The following is a 21396-nucleotide window of genomic DNA, read 5'->3' on the forward strand; positions in this document are numbered from 1 at the left end:
GATAGCCTCTGCAGTCGGAGAGGTTGCGCCTGCTCAGACTGGAATAGACTAGAATAGACTGTGTATGCCTGATGACTCCCCCGATGCTCAAGTGTGATTAAGTTTAATGTGTGTGTGTCCTCGATCACAGTGTCGGTCAGATGGTACTTAAGCAAATTAAGAGCTCTTGCGAGGATTACAGGGTTCTCTCCAGTGGGGATTGGATTGTTTGTGTTAAAGAGTCCAAGCTGGGATGGGGGTGAGCAGGAGGTGTGATGTTTGACATCTTTATTTTTTCATCACCATACCTGAGACGCAGATGGAGCTTTCTACCGTCTTATTACCTGTCGTTGTTAAGTGTCTGCTGTCGCTCACAGTCTCTCTGTCTCCTAAAGGACAAACTCACAGTGCCGGCATCTGGTGGTGCTGAAAAGCCCGGCACCGGTGTGTCTAAACCCAGCGTCGGCTGTGGCAGGAGCCAAAGCGGCAGAGGCAGCGACTTCACGGCAGGCATCGCTAAAGTTGGAGGCAGTTTGAAAAGAGGCAGCCTCGGCCACCATGGCAGTGTTGGCCCCCCGGGGACCGGACCGGCACCTCAGCCGAGAAGACCTGCTCTCCGCCTCTGCAGCAGCCGGAGCTTCTCGTCCCTCCACACGCCCTCGCTCAAGACCGCTCCGTTCATGAGGAGCAGCCGCTCTCTCAGCCGACTCGACCAAAGATCCTCCAGACGAGGTGGAGTCCCTCAAGTGTCATTAGGATTATATCTCATAAAGCTAACTTAAATTATATTTCAGCCATGAATCTTTTATGTTTCTGAAAATCTAATGGCTCATTTTTATTATGCTATTTGCGGGGGTTTTCTCATTCTGCTCAACAAAAAAATGTAAAGAGGACTTTGATTGATTTGATTTGAAAGCAAATAGTGATGAATCTCATCAAACAGTTTCATTTAAAGCTGTTTCTCTAACGTCGCTTTTGAACAGATTCAGACCATGCATCTCCAAACTCACAAGATAACAAAGGACCAAACTCAGGAGAGAAAATCCTGAACTCTGGCCGACGGTCGACCTCTGAGGAGCAAATCAGGTTTGTCCGACTTTTCATCTAATGTTGTACTGGATAAATGGTTTAATCCAACTGAATTACAAATGGTTATAATGCTCATTCCTTCCAAACTGAGTTTGTCCGTTATGTTTTTTTCATAAAGTTATTACGAAGACCAGTGTCATGGTGATGATGTGGAGAAGATGTCTTCCTCCTCTTCAGTGTCTACCGCTGCACGTTATCATCACTGCAACAGAGTAAAGGAACAGGTACTTAAAAGTTGAGTTTTTATATTAATAACTGATGTTCTACAGTTGCCACAGACATCAGGAGGACATCTTGGACCCTTTCTGCTTTTGTCTAAAGTCTATATTTGTTTTAACCAATCATCATGGTTCTTCTATATAAAAGTGGATGTTTCAGTGGCTGTAATCATCCAATCTCTGAGTTATCATGGCAATCAGATGTGTGATAAAGGCAGAAGTAGATTTGTTGTTGTTTTCCGCACAGACCAAAGATGGGGTGTCTGCCGCGCTCTGTGCAATGACCTCTGGGATGAGACGCAACTGGGTGCAAGCTGTGTTGAAGAACGTGAGGCCCAGTATAACAGCTGGAGTCACAAGGTAACTGGAGTTGTTGCACACCTGGTATCAAATCTTAGGGACTCCAATCATCTCCCCGTGTGAAGACGTTTCTTTCCTCGTGCTCACAGCTCCCTCTCAGGGCAGAAAACTCTAGAAAGATTGTACCAAGCGGATTCAGAGTCGGCTGTGTGTGAATCTGAAAACCCTGACAGCTGTTGGCAGGAAACCAGCCACAAGGCCGAGGATTCACATCAGCAGCACAGTGAACAGGAGAAGGAGCTGCAGCCGGAGAAGGAGCAGAGCTGCAGTGGTAGTAACTCAGCTCCACCTCCTGTGAGTCCTCAGGTGGAGGACGACCACGCTGCTCCCTCTGATCCCGGTCCGTCACAAACTGGTGAGTGAACTGAGATAAATAGTACTTTTTTCAGTTATTACTTTTAAATAAAACGTCCCAATGGAAAATAGATCCCAGATGTTTCAGTCAGTGAGGATTCAAATCTTTTTGCTTTGTGTTAATGGTGCTTCTATTGTCCTGGTCTTCACAGACATAGATGTCTCAATAAAAGAGGAGGAAACCCAGTGTGAGCAGCAGCAAACTGTGCAGCTGGTCAAAGAGGTGAGACTTCCTGTGCATTGATCTTTTTCAAATTCCACGATATGCTAAAAACCCTTGTTGTTGTGTGAACATAGTGTCACATGCAGGGAACTAACAAGCAGCTCAACCATCTAAGAATCAGAAGAATTTTGTTTTGTTTAGGAATATTTAATATGAGACACATGATCACATATTGTTGCCGTTATACCACAGCTGGAGCAAACACAGAAGGAACTGTCTCGACTCCAGCAGTTAAACAGGAATCTGCAGGATGAACTGAAACATGAGCGAGAGACACATTCAACAGAATCGGTTCCTCCACAGGTAGAAGATATATAAATATTAAATTCAGCATGTACAGAACAGTTCGTCCTATTTAAAGCTCTCTGTCCCCTTCTAGAATGATCTTCTTTCAAACTCTTCGGAACAAGCTGTGACTTTACAGCGACTGCAGAAGTTGAACCACGACCTCCGCGTTGAGCTGGAGATGCAGAAGAGGAGCTACGAGGAGGCCAGAGAGGCCGAGCTACAGCGAAGAGTAGATCTCTTGGCTCAACAGGCTCAGTTACTGGTCACAGGCGACGCCACAGCTCTCGCACAAGCTCATCTGGAGCAAGATCGACGGTGCTTTCTGGAGCAGGAGAAGGAGTGGGAGAATCGTGTGTCCTCCCTGAAGTCCCAGCTGAGTGCCAGCGAGGAGCAGAAGAAGGAGGCCGAGTCTCGGCTGACGCAGCTGCAGCAGGAGTTGCAGGGTCATCACAATCACCAGCAGGAGGCAGATCTCTTGCAGAAACATCTCCAAGAGCTGGAAAGCCAACTTTGTGCAAACGAGGAAGCACAGGCTGAAAAAGAGTCTCGTCTGCAGAAGCACCTCATGCTCCTTCAAGCAAGTCAGGACAGAGAACGGAGGAGCTTGGCTGCCAGTCTGGAGCAGGCCCAGCAACACTCACAGGACCTTCAGGAGATGCTGGACAGGGCTCAGGATCAGAGCCTGAGCAAGACTCAGGCCTGGACCACAGAAATTGAGGTGGCTCAGCAGCAGCTCCAAGAAGAGCTTACATGTACGGTATCTGCTGTACATAAACTACAAGAGGAGAGAGATCAACTTGGCCATCGCTGTCAGGAGCTGCAGAACCAGTTATCTGAGGCGGAAGGGGAGGTGAGCAGGCTGCAGAGCCGCTTGAAAACAGATGAGACCCAGTACTACAATCTTGAGCACTCATATGAAAGAGTTTGCGAGGAACTGCAGCTGGCTTTGGGGAAGGCGGAGCAAAGGGAGTCTGAAACGCAGGACATGCGAGAGGGATACGAGAGACTCCTGGACGGGAAGGAGCAAGAGCTGAGTGAAGTTCTGCTGAAGATGGAGGTCCTGGGAAACAGTTTGGAGGAGACAGAGGTGAAGCTGAATGAAGTGTTGAAGGTTTCCCAGTCAAGTGAAAGAGAAAAGCAGGTGACTGATCTTCTCAATGCTAGAAGAGAAGATGGAGCAGAGAGTGATGAGCTCTTTGACAGCTCAAACACCACAGATGCTCTTCACCGCTCTGATAAACGTGCAAGAATCAGGTCTCGCTCCATCGACCCGTCATACCAGCACATCGTCACGGCTGGAGATGACCCAGACAGGTTTATGTCTGTGATCCAGTTACTGGAGAGGAAGCTTTATGTGACAGAGGAGAAGCTTAAGGACATTACGCAACGCCTGGAGGAACACCATGGTCACCTCAGCTGCCAGGACCCACACCTCTACTCCCAGCTCACCCAGAGCCGAGCCACGGCCCAGCACCTCAGTCTGCTGCTCCACAGCCAGGCCAGGCAGAGTCAGCGCTTCGCCCAGGAGTCCGAGAACCGCTGCCGGGTGCTGCTCGGCAGGTTCCAGCTCTCCCTGAACATCGTGCTAGCTTGCAGGGACAGGCTCCAAGCCACCCCGATTAATGTTGCACAGTTAGAGAAGCAGCTGGCCGCCGCTGCAGCCTGCCTGCAGCAAGGAGAGAGAGACGCAGAGAAACATCAGCACGAGTCACACAATGCCAGCAAAGGAGAGGAGAAAATCCTCCACGATGAGACAGTGTCTGGAGCTTTTAGTGGCCTTGGTGCCAAAAGCAAACTCACTAATACGTTTCCAGCGGAGAATGGTGTCACAAGTGTGAGGAAGTGCTTATTGAGGGAAACATTTGTCATAGGAAAAATGCTGTCTGTCCTTCAGAGTCAACGTGGCATCGGCCAAATAACCTTAGCAGTGAGAGACGATGAGGGGAATGTGGCACACAAGTACAAAAGCATCATGTCCCAAATATTAGCCCTGAGAAGAGACAAAATAACTCAGTCTTGGAAAATGGGATGTGACCGTGAAGAGCATTTGGAAAGTGTGATTGGTAGAGGCTGTGCCGAAGCTGAGCTCATTTGCGCTGCCTTGAAATTTCAGCAGCGCTACGAGAGTCAACAGGTGGACTGTGAAAAGACGGATCTGGCAGATACCAGCCCTCCAGAGCTGGCAACGTATGAGGAGCAAGTGAAGGTAGAGGGCAGAGGTTCTGAGGAGGCTACAGAACCAGCTGGAAAAAAAATGTCTGATGATAAAAAGGTGGAGGAGGAGAAGGAACCAGAGTGGTTAGGGAGACTTACATCCCGGCTGCAAAGAAGAGCCAGATTCTTAAAGCAGCTCTGCCAGGACATCTCAGACGGACCCGTCAGTGAGGGTGATGTGGACCACATTGGGGAAAATGGTTCCTACGTAGACATGGACTGGATGCAGGAGCAGGCAAAGCTGATCTATTTGTCGGACCGGCTGCACTTGCATTTAGAGCAGGAGCTGCAGCAAAGTGAGGTGCAGCAGAACAAACTGCAGGCTCTGTGCAAAGAGCAAGACACCACGGCGATGGATGAGCAGGAGGCGTTAAATCACACCTTGTGTCTGCTCCAGGAGGACAACAGCGTGCTCAGGGAGGAGCTGGAGCGTGCCGAGCAAAAGATCATATCCGTGGAGTCTGGGAACCAGAGGCTCCTGGAAGACATACAGAGAATCGAAGATTATCACGAGGAGCGGATGCAAAAACTGGAAAGCAGCTTTCAAGAGAAGATAAGAGAACTTCAACAGATCCACGAGGAGGAGATGAAACACTTGCATGGATACTACACCAAAGAGAAACAGAGAAGCTGCACTGAGGCGCCTGTTTTCAGTGAAAGTAACTGTGATGCTCTGGCAGCGGGAGAAGTCCACCAGAAACATCTCCAGCCTCAGGTAACAAAGACTTGATTTATTTATCATACTATTGAGGCTTATCAGAATCCCTCAAGTTTTCACATTGTGAAAATTGTAGTGTGATCACATGTTTGTTTGTCTTTATACGAGAGATATGTAAAATGAATAAAACTATAATTTAAGGTTATTGATATGTATTTGTTTGTGTGATCAAAAGCATTAACTAGCACATACAATAACTATATAACAGTGTATATATAATCCCCTCTAACAGACATGGATGTTAAAGCTGTGCAAAGGGTTGTTTACTGTGCACATGGAGGTAATCTTCTTTATGTTGAGCTGCATGAATAAAACAGGATTGACTTGATGTATATAAATAGAGTTTCTAATTCCTGAATTTCAACGTAGGATCACGGCGTCACTGCTGCGGAGGAAATGCACAGGAAGCTGCTCGTAGATCTGCAGCAGCAGCATCAGATGGAGGTGGCGGCCCTTCTGCAGGAGAAAGACCAGCTGCTGCAGGAAGAGACGGCTGCCACCATGGCAGGTACATGAAGTAGTCAGGGCGGAAATGTCAAAGTAAAAGCACTCTAGGCCAGTCAAGGGAATCCATGCATTACTTGGCTAAGTTTGACAGAGCTGTAGTTTTATCACGACAAATAAAGGAAACATGGGAACAGAAGCTTTGTCCATCAGGAAAAGTCGAAAGTAAGTGTTGGAGTCAGGCATTTTATATCTTATCACTTTTTCATCCCAGCAATTGTGGCAATGAGGAGAGCCCATAAACAGGAGCTGGAGAAAAGCAGGCAGTCTCAGCACATCAGGCAAAGTGCTGACATCGGACAACTGCACATTGAATACGAGTGAGTACTGATCCCATCGCGTCAGTAGTACTCTTAGACACTGACGAGCAAAGAATGTCTTACTCTATCACTACAGCATTTGATCCAGGGACGCTGCTTTGCATTTGACTGTTCCACATCATCTCCCCTCTGCAGGAAGGAGATCCAGTTGCTGCACAAGGAGCTGGAGGTGTTGTCAGTTCAGCACACGCAGAAATGCCTGGAGAACTCCAAGCTGAGCCACGAGCTGCAGAGCGAGAGGACATGCTTGATGCAGCACCGACAAGAAAAGCAGGAGCTGATGAAGAAGCAGGTACAAACAGTCTCTTCTTAAACGGGTCCTGTAGCTGGATATTAGAAAATCATAATATAAACGTTGTATTTGTGTGTGTGTGTGTGTCTGTGTGTGTGTGTTTGTGATCCTTCAAGAGAGAGAAGGATGCAATGTCGCAGCTACAGTTCTCAATGAATGGGAAACATTCCCATGTGGCGGCACAGACAACTGACTTCTATGAGATGGAGGTGAGCATCATGACGTCTCCTCAAAGTCCCCCTCCTAAAACGTTCTGCCAAGAAACATATTATTTATTACTCAAGAGAACCTGAATATTTACTCTGTATAACACACTCTGTTGACCCATCACCCCACAGGTGATTCTGCGGGCGAGGGAGGCAGAGATGCAGTTCCTCCGTCAGGAAGCTTCTTCACTCAAGGAGGAGTTGAAGATCGCGCGAATGGTACTGAAGTCTCTGAACCTCCTGGATCACAAGATCTGATTAGAGAAAATACTCTGACAGACAGACAGACAGACAGGCAGACAGCAAGGCAGACAGGCAGACAGACAGGCAGGCAGACAGTCAGACAGACAGACAGACAAACAGACAGACAGGCAGACAGCAAGGCCGACAGGCAGGCAGGCAGACAGACAAACAGACAAACAGACAGACAGACAGACAGACAGACAGACAGACAGACAGACAGACAGACAGACAGACAGACAGACAGACAGACAGACAGACAGACAGACAGACAGACAGACAGACAGACCGACAGACAGACCGACAGACCGACAGACAGACAGACAGACAGACAGACAGACAGACAGACAGACAGACAGACAGACAGACTTCTCCATTTGTTTGAAGGGTACATTATTATTTACTGTATTTAACAGAAGCAATTGCAAACTTAAAAAAACATATCAAATTGTTTCTGTCTGTTCCTATATTTATTATTTACAAGAGAAGAGCCGCGATTTAACTGTGTAAGTGTGGTTTCACATTGACAGGACAAAATCTATGCCCAGAACAAACTGAAGACGCTCTACACGAGCAGCCAGGAGGAGCTGCAGCAAGACGTCAACAAACACAACGCTGAACATTTCAAGATGGGACCTTGGTCTGCTAACAGAGACACACCGGGAAAGAGCCTCAGTGAGATTTACAGTCACACACATAATCTAGAGTGTCTTTAGTTGGTTAGAGAATAATTTGGGGAACAGAACATGCAAAACCCCACACAGCGAGACCACGGCTAAACAGGGAATCCCATAATATCCATTCATTCCATTAATACCATCCCTCTCTGATGTTGCACTCTCTCCCAGAGGACTCCACGCCGAACACAAGTAGCGCTGCTTTTCAGAAGAAAACTCAGAAGTCATCGCTCACGCGTCAGATCAGAGCAAGATCGAAGGTAAACCTGGATTTAAAGCTGGTTTAAATGTTGAGTAGAATGTAGATTATAAAGCAAGAGTTTAAGAGGATGTTTGAACCATTTTCTAACCTTCACCCAACAGTAAAGTGTGTCAATATGAATAACGATTTTGTCTCTTCTTTATTTGAATGTGTGTTTGTCATGCAGAGTTTGAAAGACGGCCTCTCTGTCCAAGAGAGATTGAAGCTGTTTGAGTCCTTCTGATCCGAACACGATGGAATCTGCACATCACAGGAAGACGGCTGTTTGTCGAGTGCAGTTTAGAGAGTGTCTATATATATGTGTATATATCTGTAATGTGTGTGTAATTTAGGTTGTTACACAAAAATGTGTTGCATAATGTTTTTTATTGGCTAAAAATTCAAGCTGTGAAAACGAAAAGAAAAAACAAACCTCCGACTACCACTAGAGGATGGTAAAGATCTGAGGTCTGTGTTTGTTATCAATTGAAAACTCATCAGTGTTGCATCAGTTGCATAAAAGCTGTTATTAACACTTTTTACCACTAGATGTAGCGTGATGAAACATTTACTCTCTTTTAACTTTCCCACCTTTCAAATCTGTTCTTATAATTATAATCACTGAACTTAAAACATTAGTCCTGTGGATTTTGTATTTTGAAATTAGGCATTTATTTGAACACAGAGAAAAACCTAACTTTGCTTCCCTGCTACCCCCTAACAGTACCTGTGAGTATCTAAGTAAATAAATGATATTTGCAGTCACAGTAATTAAATTTATTATGGTCATGTTCCTTACAATTGAAGAGACAGGAACAGTAAAACACTGATTTCTTCTCTCACACACACTGTTAACTGGCGGGCATCAAGTCTGTGGAAGTGATAACACACTTCAGCCTGGTCTCCAACGTTTTACCACCTGTCGTACGGAGGAAGAGCCAGAGACCTCCTGCAACAGCTTCTGAATGACCCTCTTATCATTAACCATCGCCTCTGTCTTCTCTGAATACACTGTTCACCCAGTTTACTGCAGACGACCCCTGACGTGTAATATGTGTAGTTATCCTCCACAGATCCGTGTAAATTATAAATATAAGCTCCCGGTGTCCTCGGAGCCGTGGAGTCACATTCCTGAGGAGGAATATTGCACCTCATTAAACCCCAGCACTCATCTCTTCTTCCCTGTGACGACAGTGTGTGAAACTCTCGTGGTGTGTTGTCACGAGACGACACTTTGAAAGAGCAGAGCTGATTCTTCATAGTTTTTCATCCTGGATTTAATTCTGCACCTTCCAGGTTATACTGGCTCCCAGTGACGGTTGAAACAGAATAAACATCAGTTCTTCAGGTGTTTTTTCCATCATGCTCATCTGTCTTCAAACAGCAAAGTTCATACTGCTGTGCCCACAGATTCTAATAAAAGATGGACGTGACATGACTGCTCCCCAAAGCGTCTCGAGCACCCCCTGGTGGCTGGCTACAATACAGGTCATAAACCCAATCTCCTCCATGTTCGCAGATGGGACAAAACTAAAAAGCCAAACGTTTCTCAGAGATGCTTTCTGTCATTTCAGGAAGTTTCAATCACTTTAATGTTTGTTCAAGTGTTTAATCGTCAGTTGAGTTTGGTTTTAAATATTTATTTGATGCAATAAAATGGAGAGATAAAGTGGATACACACACTGAGTTAACTAGGTTGACTTTAAGTGAAATATGGGTGAAACCAATGATGAAACCTTTTATCAACATGTTAATAAACTATCCAGGTCTGGTTCTCCTGGATTTTCTTTTAAATTTATTTCTCTTAAACAGATTACTGAGAGTGATTTTGGTTTGTTTCTGTATTTCTCTGTGTGTGTGTCCGTGTATTTGTGTGTGTGTGTGTGTGTGTGTGTGTGTGTGTGTGTGTGTGTGTGCGCACCTGCAAGGTTCTCTCTGAGTTGAGCTGCCCCACAAATGCTCATGACTGATCCACGGCGATGTGAAAACACCAGCACACAGGTGCACCTGCTCAGGCTGTAAAAATAAGTGGCCCCCTTGAGTCATGCAAAGATCAATTACAGCAGCCAGCGGTGGAGCCGCTCTGATCGGCGAGCACACTCTGCCTCAGATACACTTCAGATTTCAGTTTGCACCGGGGCCTGACACAACCACAGCTCTGATTCATCCTCATCTCACTCGTGACACATGTGTGTGTTTGTGTTTTCACGTCCCGGTGACCAGGAGCTGTTTTTTTCTTTATCAGCTTGATTTGGATCACGCTGTTACAAAATCAGGTCCAGAGGCGTGTGACCTACATGCAACTGGTTTGCATCAAACTCAAAAATCTGTCAGCGTTTCCATGACGATGGATGAATCCTTCATCTGAGACAAATATAAATTTGGCACCAACGTCAATCAGGCAACACCAGCCGCTGCCCTGGAGGGTGATGATGAGGATGAAGGTGATTGGAGCCAGTTTAACACAGTCACCTCTCTTATGAGTAGAAAAAATGTGTCAGCATCTAGGACAGCATGTGCAAAAATACATGTGAAGTTGATAATAACACCCTGAACACGCCCTGCAAATCACTTAGTGGGGGAAATAGTCAAACGGGGATAAAACCCGATAACACTTCTGCCACCGTGGAAAACAGATGTGTTAGTAACTAAAAAAAGCTTTTTCACAAGGATCAGACCGTGTTTCACTTTTTATCTGGATGACGAGTGGAAACACTGTTTGTGTGGTTTCTGTCGGACCTGAATCCAACCCCAGTCCTTCTAGTGTGGAGCTAACATGGCCTCCCTGGGTCATCCCACATGGCGCGAGCACTTCATTATCATGAGACATGCAGGATGTTGATGAGACTGCTCTGGAGCATATTCCCTAACTGGAGCAGGACGATAGGAACCACTCCCAAACAAATACAAAAAATAAAACCCTGTGTGTTGTGCACGCGCAGTATTTTATATTAAGTTGTGCTGGGTGGGTGCACGACGCCTCTCTTCCCCACTCACAGGCTGATTTTATCGGAGTTGAGTGCCAACAGTCTATCTCTAAACTTTTTATGTTTGTTCTCCATCTTCCTTGATCACTTCTGTGTTTCCTGTGTTACAGGCCTGCAACCATTTTGTTTGAGGTTCCTGCTTTATTCCTAAAATGGATTTTAGTTTTCTCCTGTTGTTATTTTAAACTAATATTACCGCAGCAGTTGAACCAATGTAACAGCCTAGATGTAACAAGGTGATAATATTGTAAGGTGGAATTTTTTTCTAGTACTATTATAATATTGAACTCATAATTATGCGAGAATAAACTTGCAGCTATCTGCTCATGATATCAAGTAATATCTGTCTGTAAGTCTGTTGCTGGATGAAATAATACATGAGGGAATACTTTACAGAAGTATGAGAAGTGTTATATAAAGGTATTATGATTATGATTACGTGTTTCTGTCGAGTTCAGTAACAGAAGAGGTCATTTAAAACCTCAGCAGCAGACATAGATCTTTGTATAGATCTGTATCTAATAGAATAATGACCCCCAGTGAGAGTGACCAGCAGGAGAGCTGGTGAGAGGGAAGGAAACAGACGGTCAAACAGTTGCTTGATCAGAGTACTAGCCCTGCTCCTGCTCCTGCTCCTGCTCCTGCTCCTGCTCCTGCTCCTGCTCCTGCTCCTGCTCCTGCTCCTGCTCCTGCTCCTGCTCCTGCTCCTGCACCTGCTCCTGCTCCTGCTCATGCTCCTGCTCCTGCTCCTGCTCCTGCTCCTGCACCTGCTCCTGCTCCTGACTGTCCTGCCAGAACCATGTTTTTCTCACTGAGCTTCGAGTAAAACGCCTGGTGCCCTGGTGTCTCCTGTACCACACAGTGTTCCCCACAAGATGACATAACACTTGAAATGAATCAGGAGGGTGTTTGCTGACAATCTGAAAGGGGATCAAACACTGCAGCTCGTGTCCTGAGTGCATCGGAGCAGTGGCCCACTTTGAGCTGCCGCACTGAGGCGGCCTTTAAATAACCGGGTGCTGGTGCGATGTATCGGCTGGACTCCGGCTTCTCTCTGTCCTGATGGCACACTTCACATCTGGTCCTCCATCCCCTGAACCCATAACCCACTTACAGACCTGACACCAGAGTAACAGCAACAAACACAGCAAAAAGTCCAGAGTTAAACATTTAACACTGTAGTTCCTTCTTCATGTTCCTGTGAGTTACCTTTTTCAGTGATAAACAGTTCAAATCCTTCTATTTCAAATACAAAACCATAGAGGATCTCAGCTCCTGTTTCACCTCTGTCAGTTCAGCTTTTCCTCCACTAGTGACTAATTTTTCTGAAACAAATGTCTAGTAGCAGAAGTAAAGTGAGCAGCCGTGACCGTGCTGGAGTCATCTCACGTTCACAGGAGACAAGCGTCTGAGATCAGCTGCTACTTTGGACCAGATGCTGTGTGGCACACTCCTGTCCACAGGGAGGCGCTCTCATGGGAGTGCAAGGCGGCACAAACATTCACAGGAGCAAACACACAACTGTTTTTGAAATGAGCCAAATGCATGATCTCACTGGCTGCAAATATCCACACAACCGACGGCACAAACACTCTTAAAGGTCAAACATTATTTCTATTACCTACAACAGGAAGCTGATACTCAGACTCCCGTGGCTGAGCTTCCTCGGAGGCCGTCGTGCTGCAGTGTCACTCTCGCCTGTGTCTTTTCTCTACAGGGGCCTCCAGTGAATCTGGGTCAGCACAGTGTTGGAGCTATTCATCAGCGCTGTCTCAGGAAAGAATTAGAAACTCCCGAGCAGGGCATTTCTTGACATATAAACTGGATGAAGTGATATTTAGTTCAGATATTTGTAGAAACCAGATGATTAATCCTCTTGACTTTTTATAGTAACACCAGCAGGCCACACTTTACCTCACCATTCAATTCATTTCATAATATTTTATTCATCCCCCAAGGGGCAATAGACTCCAAATCAGAAGCCATGATATCTACCTCCCCCCCTCCCTGGTTGAGGAAGAGTGGGCCCTTCCTGTCTTCTGAAGACTTAAAAAAGGTCGTCCACGACATTTGGGGTCATTGATAATCGTTTATAACTTGACATTTGTGTTTTTTTGCAATTACCTGCAAAACTCACAAGATCCCCAAACCAACCGTGTGCCTACGTTTAATTTCTCTTGGACGCCAGCACGGCTCTCGGCTCCTCACCGTCTTTTTGCGACTGATCGTGGGAGCGATTGGTTCCGTGATACATGTGAAATCCACAGATTCCCTCCTTCACTCGGGCTTACACAAGACAGATGAGTGATGCTCATCTAAAAAGTGCCCACATTGGGCTTGTTCATCATCCGGCGTGTTCAACAGAAGCTGGTTCTCTCTTCTGAATGAGTCAAAATGGAGAGCTCACCACCCACTCTGTGATCAGTGCAGTGTCAGTCAGAAGATAAAGGCAACGTGACAGAGTCAGTCTAAATATATATTTCCATGGATGTGTAAATGAGTATTGGGTAGATTTTTATACCTGGAAGTTAAAGTTTAAATTAAAAGTATTGGTCTACGGGTCCAGCAGTTGTCTATTCCATAAAAAGAAACCCCAGAGAATTCAGTTCAACCAATGTGTTTATTCTCTGGTCACCGCTGGTCCGTCCCGTGCACATCAGCCCAGAATGACCCGGTTGGTTCTGTCTGCTCCGGGCACAGCTGATCAACAACAACCCGGTCGGGGAAGAGCACATAGTCTCCAAATGCCAAGTATCTTCAGTGACACTGTGGAAGGGAGGGGGAGGAGGAGAGCCGAGCAGTGAGCAAGAGTTCACTTGATGTGGGATACGGAGTGGGATCTGCAGCAGAGCGGGATCAGGTAGCACATATACCAGGAAAGTGTGAGACATGGAAGAGGACAGACTGCTATGACTCCAGAATGAGCTGCGAGGAAGTGATTATGTGATCCAATCGGACCCTGCAGACCCTCTCTTTCCAATCTCTGCTCTCTTTCTGATCTACCTGACCTCAATCAACACCTTGAGGGATTTGACAGCAGGAGTGATTGTGATGGTCTCTCTGAGTGGAGACGGAGACATGCAGGAGCGCTGCAGCTGTCCACTCTCACGCCTCAGGAGGATGGAGGGGCTCTACCCGTAACAGAGGAACAACATGAGGCGGTTTGGCTGAAAGCTCCGGGAGAACTGGATCCAGAATCACCTGCACTCAAGGTAAGAGAAAGCCTTTCAATTTGAAACTCAAAACCTTCCATACATTGTATTTTCATGTAGGGAAACATGTCAGCCCAGCAGGCAGAGCGGCCGTGGCTCCAGAGAGAACTGAGGAGTGATCACACTGAATGTTAGATATTTATATCTCTTAACATCCTGGCTCCTAGCAACCAGAACGCTGGGAAAGAGCAAATAATCGGTGACGACAAAAGTGCAAAGACAAACATCCCAGGAATAAACAAACAATCTCAGTTATTGTCCTGCTGCAGTCTGGACTCTTTCACTGTCACACAGACCTCTAATTGAACCTCCCCTGCGACGCTTGAATCTGCACAGGACACGTTTATCGAATGAATCATCTACCATTTGATTACCTGCTGTGTATACAGGGAATTAATGTCTGTCTATTCATAGAGGTGTCATGGTGGGACACCTGCAGGGCAGCCTCTCTGAGCCCATGACATCCTGTTTGCTCGGCAGTTTTTCACAGCAATTAACTTTCATCCGAGGCAAGCAGAGGCAGCTTTATTCATAAAGCATATTTCATACAGGGAAGAAGATTCAAGTTGCAAAAATGCTAAATATTTTGTATATATATGTTTTTTAAATCTGAAAGCACAGTTAGAATAAAAGAGGTAAAAGAAATAAAGAGGATAGATTTGTATAAAAACAAACAAGTAAAATAATACAAATAAAGTCGATAGAGCTGCATAAAAAAATTTAATTAAATCCGATGATTGTTTAACTGTGTAAAGTTTAGATAAACGCACAAGTCAATAAAAATATTTTCAACACGTCATGTCCGATCCACTTATTTCCAGTGGCTGACCAGCATGTCCCCCTGAGCTGACGTCCAGGCGTACCCTTGAACTGCTTCCCTCCCGCTCCCTGGAGTCGGCAGCGTGATGCTGCGGCTGTGAATATTTTATGACATGAAATGAGTGAAGTTCCATCAGAGCTAAATGCAGACAGATTCTCGACAGATGAAACTAAACTTCTCTTGTAACCAATGATGGGAGACACATTTCGGTTAGTGCACATGAACCAGGGACTAATTCAGCATCTTTTATTATGTTTTCTCATTATGTCACTAATGCAGGTGTGGGATATTTGATATATAATGTGGCTAAAATTGGCCGTGACTCTGTATGAAAATGTCGGCCTCAACAGCTACAAGATAGTGAGACACAGGATTCCCACAGGAAAACTCCCACAGACGTGCAGGTCGACATTTTTAGCTTTTAGTCAAATGTTTTGAGAAATATTAGATCTGGATTTTGATGAAATTATTGCTGTAGCTATGCATGGTCCCCAGAGGATTTTGGCAACCTCCTGAAGTTTAAGCAACAAATATCAACAACTATATCATTGCTTTCAGATTCATTTCAAATATTCATGCTGCTGAGAGGATTTCTTATAACTTTATTCATCTCTCACTTTGAAGATACATTTTTTATCGTTTTTAGAAATGGGACTCAATGGGACAAAGTTCACACGTTCACAAGAACACATGGAAAATTGATCATCAATGGTCTTTCTTACTATCATTTGTAAATACCTTGTTTAATTTATATCTACTTATAATTCTTTCAACACAGTTTTGATGAGTGACAAATTATAGTTTCCAATTAATTAGCCGGAAATTATTTTGGAAACGTTAATTTCTAAAGTAGCATGAATTAGAAATAACAGAATCACAATAAAGTTCCCTCTTTTTTTCTGAATATTATTTCCATTAATGTGGCTGGAGTGATCCCATCGATTCTTACCTTCATGACATTTGTGTCTGAGGTTGTTTACTCCATGATACCCAACTCGGTGCCCTGTCTCCCCCCCTCCCCCCTTCCCATACTATTATCCAATTGAGTATCACAGGGGAATCACACACAGCCTCATCCCCGTACTCCACAGACTCTGATAGTTGTACCAGCTGGAGGAAACAGAAGATCAGTCACACAAAATGGCAGGGTATTGGATTAGCCGGCTATTTCTGTACCTTGTTGATCATAGAAAAATGTATCTTATTATACCCGAGTATTTCCAGCAGAGGCCAGGGAGAAGTGGAGGTAAGTTGCTATGACATGATACATGTAATGTCGCATTGAGAAGGAAAGTGCAACATACTCTAAGTATAATAATAATAATAATAATAATGATAATAATAATAATAAAAGTGATTTAAACAAATACAGTTTCATTTAAGGGGAAAAAAATGCAATACACAAACACTTAAGTTGAAATCAGGACAAGCTTATCAGGTAGGAGTGAGTTTTATTCTGATACTTAAAAGACAACCATGTCTCAGACTTATACTCTCTTGACAGGTTGCTCCACAGCCTCCGGACCCAGAATGCAAGGCTCTGTCCCCTTTAGTTTTCAACATGCTTTGTGGCACTGCCAGAATATCTTCTGAGGATATCGAGCTATGCCAATGTACCACAGGAAAGATGTTCAATCAAAATTGCTAAAATAATAAGGATTAATACACTGCAATAAAGCTATATTTATGTTTTTATCCACATTTCCTTTAACGTTCATGCACTCAGAACATGACAGTGTGGACAGATGATTGCAAATTTATATTTCTTTCTTTTCAGGAAACAACGATTGTGCCTCAGCTCTCGATTCCAGTCGACGTCGAGTTCACGGCGCCGTGCATTTCCCGTGAGCGTGGTCTGTATGAGCTGGGCTGATAGTGTGAAGCCACGTGCCCCACTGAGGCATGAGTGTGGGAAGGGCCCACCACCACAGCTTCGTGTCCTGTGAAGAACAAGGCCTGAGACTGGGGACCATGCCCGCCGTGGGCAACTTTGGCAATTGCAAGATTCACACAAGACGCAAATGCCATGGGCGGTTTGTCACCAAGAGCGGCCATTGCAACATCCATTCCTCAAACATGGATGAGAAGTCGCAGCGATTCATATCGGACATTTTCACAACTTGTGTGGACATTCGCTGGCGGTACATGTTCCTGCTGTTCAGCCTGGTGTTTGTGGTGTCCTGGTTAACATTCGGCTTGGCATTCTGGGTAATTGGCCTCCTGCATGGGGACATGGACCATCCCGCAGGGGACGACAGTTTTGTTCCTTGTGTCCTGCAGGTCAACACCTTTGTGGCAGCTTTCCTGTTCTCTATTGAGACCCAGACGACCATTGGGTATGGCGCTCGTTGTGTGACGGAGGAATGCCCCGCCGCCGTCTTCATGGTGGTCTTTCAGTCCATCATGGGCTGCATCATCGATGCCTTCATGATTGGTGCTATCATGGCCAAGATGGCGAGGCCAAAGAAGCGCGCCGAGACCCTTCTGTTCAGCCACCACGCAGTCATCGCTCTACGTGACGGGAAGCTGTGCCTCTTGTTCCGAGTCGCTAACCTGAGGAAGAGCCACATCGTGGAGGCTCATGTGCGCGCCCAGCTCGTCAAGCACCGGTACACAGTGGAGGGCGAGTACATCCCCCTGGATCAGATCGACATGAACGTGGGCTACGACAAAGGCACAGACCGCCTTTTCCTGGTCGCACCCCTCACGGTCATACATGAGATCGATGAAGAGAGTCCACTGTTTGGCATAAGTAAGCAGGATCTGGAGACGTCTGACTTTGAGATAGTGATCATACTGGAGGGGATGGTGGAGGCCACGGCCATGACGACGCAGGCGCGCTCCTCCTACCTGTCCTCTGAGATTTTGTGGGGCCACCGCTTTGAGCCGGTCATCTTCCAGGAGAAGAACCAGTACCGGATAGATTACGCCTACTTCAACAAAACATTCGAGGTGCCCTCCACCCCGAGATGCAGCGCCAAGGAAATGGAGCAGAGGAAATTCCAGACATCGGGTGCCAACTCCTTCTGCTATGAGAACGAGCTGGCCTTCATCGGCAGGGATGAGGAGGACGAGGGCGATGTAGAGAAAGAGGAAGTCAGGAAGTATTCATCAGAACTGGTGAATGAGTCGATCTCTTCCAGAGGTGAGCAAACGTCCTCTGTTCGAGAATCAGAGATCTAACCGTGGGCTGTGGCTTGTTGTGCTTGTTTCTGAATGCAGGGTAATGCAGTTGTCATGTGAAGCGCCCTTTGACTGTCACTCTGCTGACATGAGGACACCACGGAAGACTTTACTGCTGCAGGTGGAGGAGCCTCAGAACCAATCTCCATCATACAAGCAAGAGGGGACACTCGTCAGTGGAGGAGATGAGAGTTTGACTTCCCTGACATGGATATTTGAGCTTCATCAAATGCAAAGAAAAACTGTTTCACTTTGCAGATCCTAAAATTAAATGCATGACAATAGCATAGTTTTGTATGAATATTTTTGGACCGGTGGTGTTGACACATACACGATCTACAGTATGGAGTGAAACTGATCCTTTGCAGATGACATCGGGAATATTCCTCCAGGCCGACAGTGGATTTAATCTTATATGTGATATAACAATAAGACTAAGTATTCTACATCTTACAATGTCAGGCAACAGCCGGTGTACAACAATATGGATAACATGTTATTATGGAAGACACATGAGAAGGCATAAGAATCAAATATAAAACACATGTATTCAAATGGCATTATACGAGCAAGTGGTTATAGTCGTGAACACATATGCTTTGATATCAGGTGGTTGAGATGGATGCGTTTCTGCCGGCGTCTAGAAGCCGAAAGAGGTTAAACCAGGATGAAAGAAATTCAGAGAAGTTGAGAATATCCACATTTTCCTCACACAAGGCCTGTTGGAAAATTCCAAACTGTCCAATCTTTCAACTCATCATCCAAACGATGCCATTTTCTGAAAATGTCCACACACACGTTGGTCCCGAGGTTGTGATCACATCGACTCCTCTCGGGAACAAGGCAAACTCAAGGTTATTACTGTCGGTTAAAAGAGAGATAATAATGTTAGCAGATTAATTATGAGCTGACAACTGGTTATCTATCCCTCGAACACTTACTGCGCTATTTTTTGTCATGGAGAGAAGAAGGGAATAAAGACAGCAACCTCCACAAAGGAACAGTGGGAGAAATCCAAAGCTTCACAGGCCTGCTGTGCATTGTTACGTTTGTGCTAAACTGTTCTCACACTGTTTCCCGGGGCACAGCGATCAGCAAACCGCCAACTGAAATCAAATTCACTTCTTCTCAGATGAAATGTGATTTCTAAACGTGGTCATAAAGTCATCATCGCGACCAGTTTGAGTCTAAAAATACCCAATGACACAAAACGCATCGTCCACCTTTTATATACAGTGCTATGGTGGAACCTGAGAGGAAAAAACACAGCCAGGAAGGAACACACATTTCTATGGTCTGGGATCAAAGGTATTTCTGAGCACAATATCAGGAAAGTTAAACGAGCTCGGACTCAGATTTAGAAGCAGCATATGACAATGAAGATGTCAGGATAGATATTATTAATAGGAGAAGTAATGGAGTTATTGGGTCAGACTGTGCACCACTGTTTCACGTATCCCAGCTGAGATGAATCAGTTTTCCCAAGCATTTCAAAGTAAAAGCTCCATGTGGGTTATCTATCACACTGGTCTGCCTTTTCAGCCGATTTCAACATGTTTGTATTAATATCTCTTGCTGACTTGTGCTGGAATTATCAGAATAGAGGCTTGTTCCAGAAAACAAGCTCCACCAGGGGTCAGGACCTCACTGCCAAGGGGAATGAACAACTCTGATCTGTACAGTTGTCCGGACGTTATTGTAAATACATATTTTTCTTTGTTTGATTGACAGAAATAACATCCACTGAACTGAATGACTTTGACCTCCTCTTGCTGTCTTCCGCTCAATGCATTTGAAGCAATCATGACCTAACCTTCTCCCCTTGTTTGTCGTGTGAGACAACAATTCTCCTGTTGACTGCCACAATAAAATATATTTCACAAAGCCAAAGGTTTTCTTTTTTTAACCCCTTCATGACAGTACAGGGATAGATCAGAATGCATTTGTTATAGAGTTAGAACTCAGTGCAGGAGCGGTTTTGATCAACACAGAGGAATGGACTGTAATATGTGGCTGTGATTTGGTGGGACGGTATCTGGTTGGGGTCAGAGGTGTATTCTTTCACTCTTATGTAACCATACAGGCACGTCTTTGCAAATGTACACACAAGACTTGGCGGACTCATTTGATTTCACTGCCCAGTAACCTTGAACACTGGAAAAAACACACACACACACACACGCACGCATACACACACACACACACACACATACACACACACACACACACACACACACACACTCAGAGAACTTAGAATAGCTTTGTTAAATATTATTAGAAATCCGTGTGGGCAAACAACTTGTGCAACACGATACTAAATTTGTTTTTTTGTCGATTTAGAAACAGAGAAAGTTTAACACATAATCAATAACTGAACAAACTCTCTCTCAAAGGTACAATCAGTGTTTCTACTGAAAATACTGTATTGTCAGTTCTATATATTTTTTACCTTTCTAAGCATAATGTTGTCCGTATCTCGTTAAATTCATTTACCATTTAAATGATGACCTGTTTGCTAAATTGCCAGAGAGTGGGCGTGCGAGATATTCTCTAATCCTGGCAGCGGCCGGCTCATCAGAGTGACATTTAAGAGAATCATCACGCTTTAGTTTTCAGGGATTTATCTCATTTCAAATGAAAGTATAATTTCTCACTGTGAGAGCGCTGCTTCCCTCTGAGTTGTGCTGTTTGATGAAAGGAGCGCTGAGAATAAACAGGGATGCTTCTCACCCACTCTGCAGTGTTGGAGGATGAGAAGCCGTGGAGGGTCAGTCATCTCCAACATGCAGAGTGGGTTGTTGAAAGGCAAATTCGGCTTTAATTGCGGCGGCGTGCTTCTTCTTCTGGTTTTCCTCCCAGCTGCCAGACGGAGGTGGAGGGTGGAAAAAGAAAGTAACATGATGCAACAGCTGCGCGTCTTTTGACTGGAGCCGTAACTCCAGACGCTTCGGGCCTAGATCGTATTATTGCTGCTTTTTCTATCAACAGTCGCTTTGGACCAAAACCTTATCAGCTGTTTCACTTCTTTCTGCTGTTGATGGGGGGAAATGTTGCATCTTGAACTGGAAATAAACAAAAAATAAATAATGGTTTAAAAATGCCTGTTTACCAATGTATGTATGTATATACCTTCCTATGGTTAACTCCACCGACCTACCACCTACCTATTCACCTATGGCTTCCTTCTTTTTGCTCTACCTACCCACCTAGCTACAAACCTACCCACCTAAAAACCTCATTACCTAACTACCTCCTACCTACCTCTCTACCT

At 45.1% G+C, this 21396-nt stretch overlaps 2 protein-coding genes across 3 annotated transcripts; both read left to right on the plus strand.

Annotated features, from left to right (window-relative positions):
- Positions 1-1535: 1535 nt before the first annotated feature.
- LOC133970484 (trichohyalin) lies at positions 1536-9697 on the plus strand. Its single transcript, XM_062407311.1, has 13 exons — positions 1536-1646; positions 1736-2001; positions 2153-2223; positions 2416-2526; positions 2603-5440; positions 5813-5951; positions 6162-6267; positions 6403-6559; positions 6676-6768; positions 6898-6984; positions 7536-7680; positions 7854-7942; positions 8111-9697. Exons 1-13 carry the CDS (start codon positions 1567-1569, stop codon positions 8165-8167), a joined length of 4239 nt encoding a protein of 1412 aa, XP_062263295.1. The 5' UTR covers positions 1536-1566; the 3' UTR covers positions 8168-9697.
- A 4021-nt stretch (positions 9698-13718) lies between these two features.
- Positions 13719-20015, plus strand: kcnj12b (potassium inwardly rectifying channel subfamily J member 12b). Of its 2 annotated transcripts, XM_062408384.1 has the most exons (3): positions 13719-14122; positions 16720-18062; positions 18165-20015. In XM_062408384.1, the coding sequence occupies exons 2-3, from the start codon at positions 16845-16847 to the stop codon at positions 18183-18185; spliced, it is 1239 nt and encodes a 412-aa protein (XP_062264368.1). In that variant the 5' UTR covers positions 13719-14122; positions 16720-16844; the 3' UTR covers positions 18186-20015. The 2 variants fall into 2 exon arrangements, with proteins under 2 accessions (XP_062264368.1, XP_062264367.1); XM_062408383.1 differs by having other exon boundaries at positions 16720-20015.
- The last annotated feature ends 1381 nt before the right edge of the window (positions 20016-21396 follow it).

Source organism: Platichthys flesus, chromosome 16 (genome assembly GCF_949316205.1).
Source record: "Platichthys flesus chromosome 16, fPlaFle2.1, whole genome shotgun sequence".
Taxonomy (NCBI): domain Eukaryota; kingdom Metazoa; phylum Chordata; class Actinopteri; order Pleuronectiformes; family Pleuronectidae; genus Platichthys; species Platichthys flesus.

Coding starts and splice junctions, on each gene's coding strand:
- LOC133970484 (XM_062407311.1), top strand. CDS start 1,567: ATGACCTCTGGGATGAGACGCAACTGGGTGCAAGCTGTGTTGAAGAAC. Junction 2,224..2,415: donor CTGTGCAGCTGGTCAAAGAG/GTGAGACTTCCT, acceptor GTTATACCACAG/CTGGAGCAAACACAGAAGGA. Junction 6,268..6,402: donor CAACTGCACATTGAATACGA/GTGAGTACTGAT, acceptor TCCCCTCTGCAG/GAAGGAGATCCAGTTGCTGC.
- kcnj12b (XM_062408383.1), top strand. CDS start 16,845: ATGAGTGTGGGAAGGGCCCACCACCACAGCTTCGTGTCCTGTGAAGAA.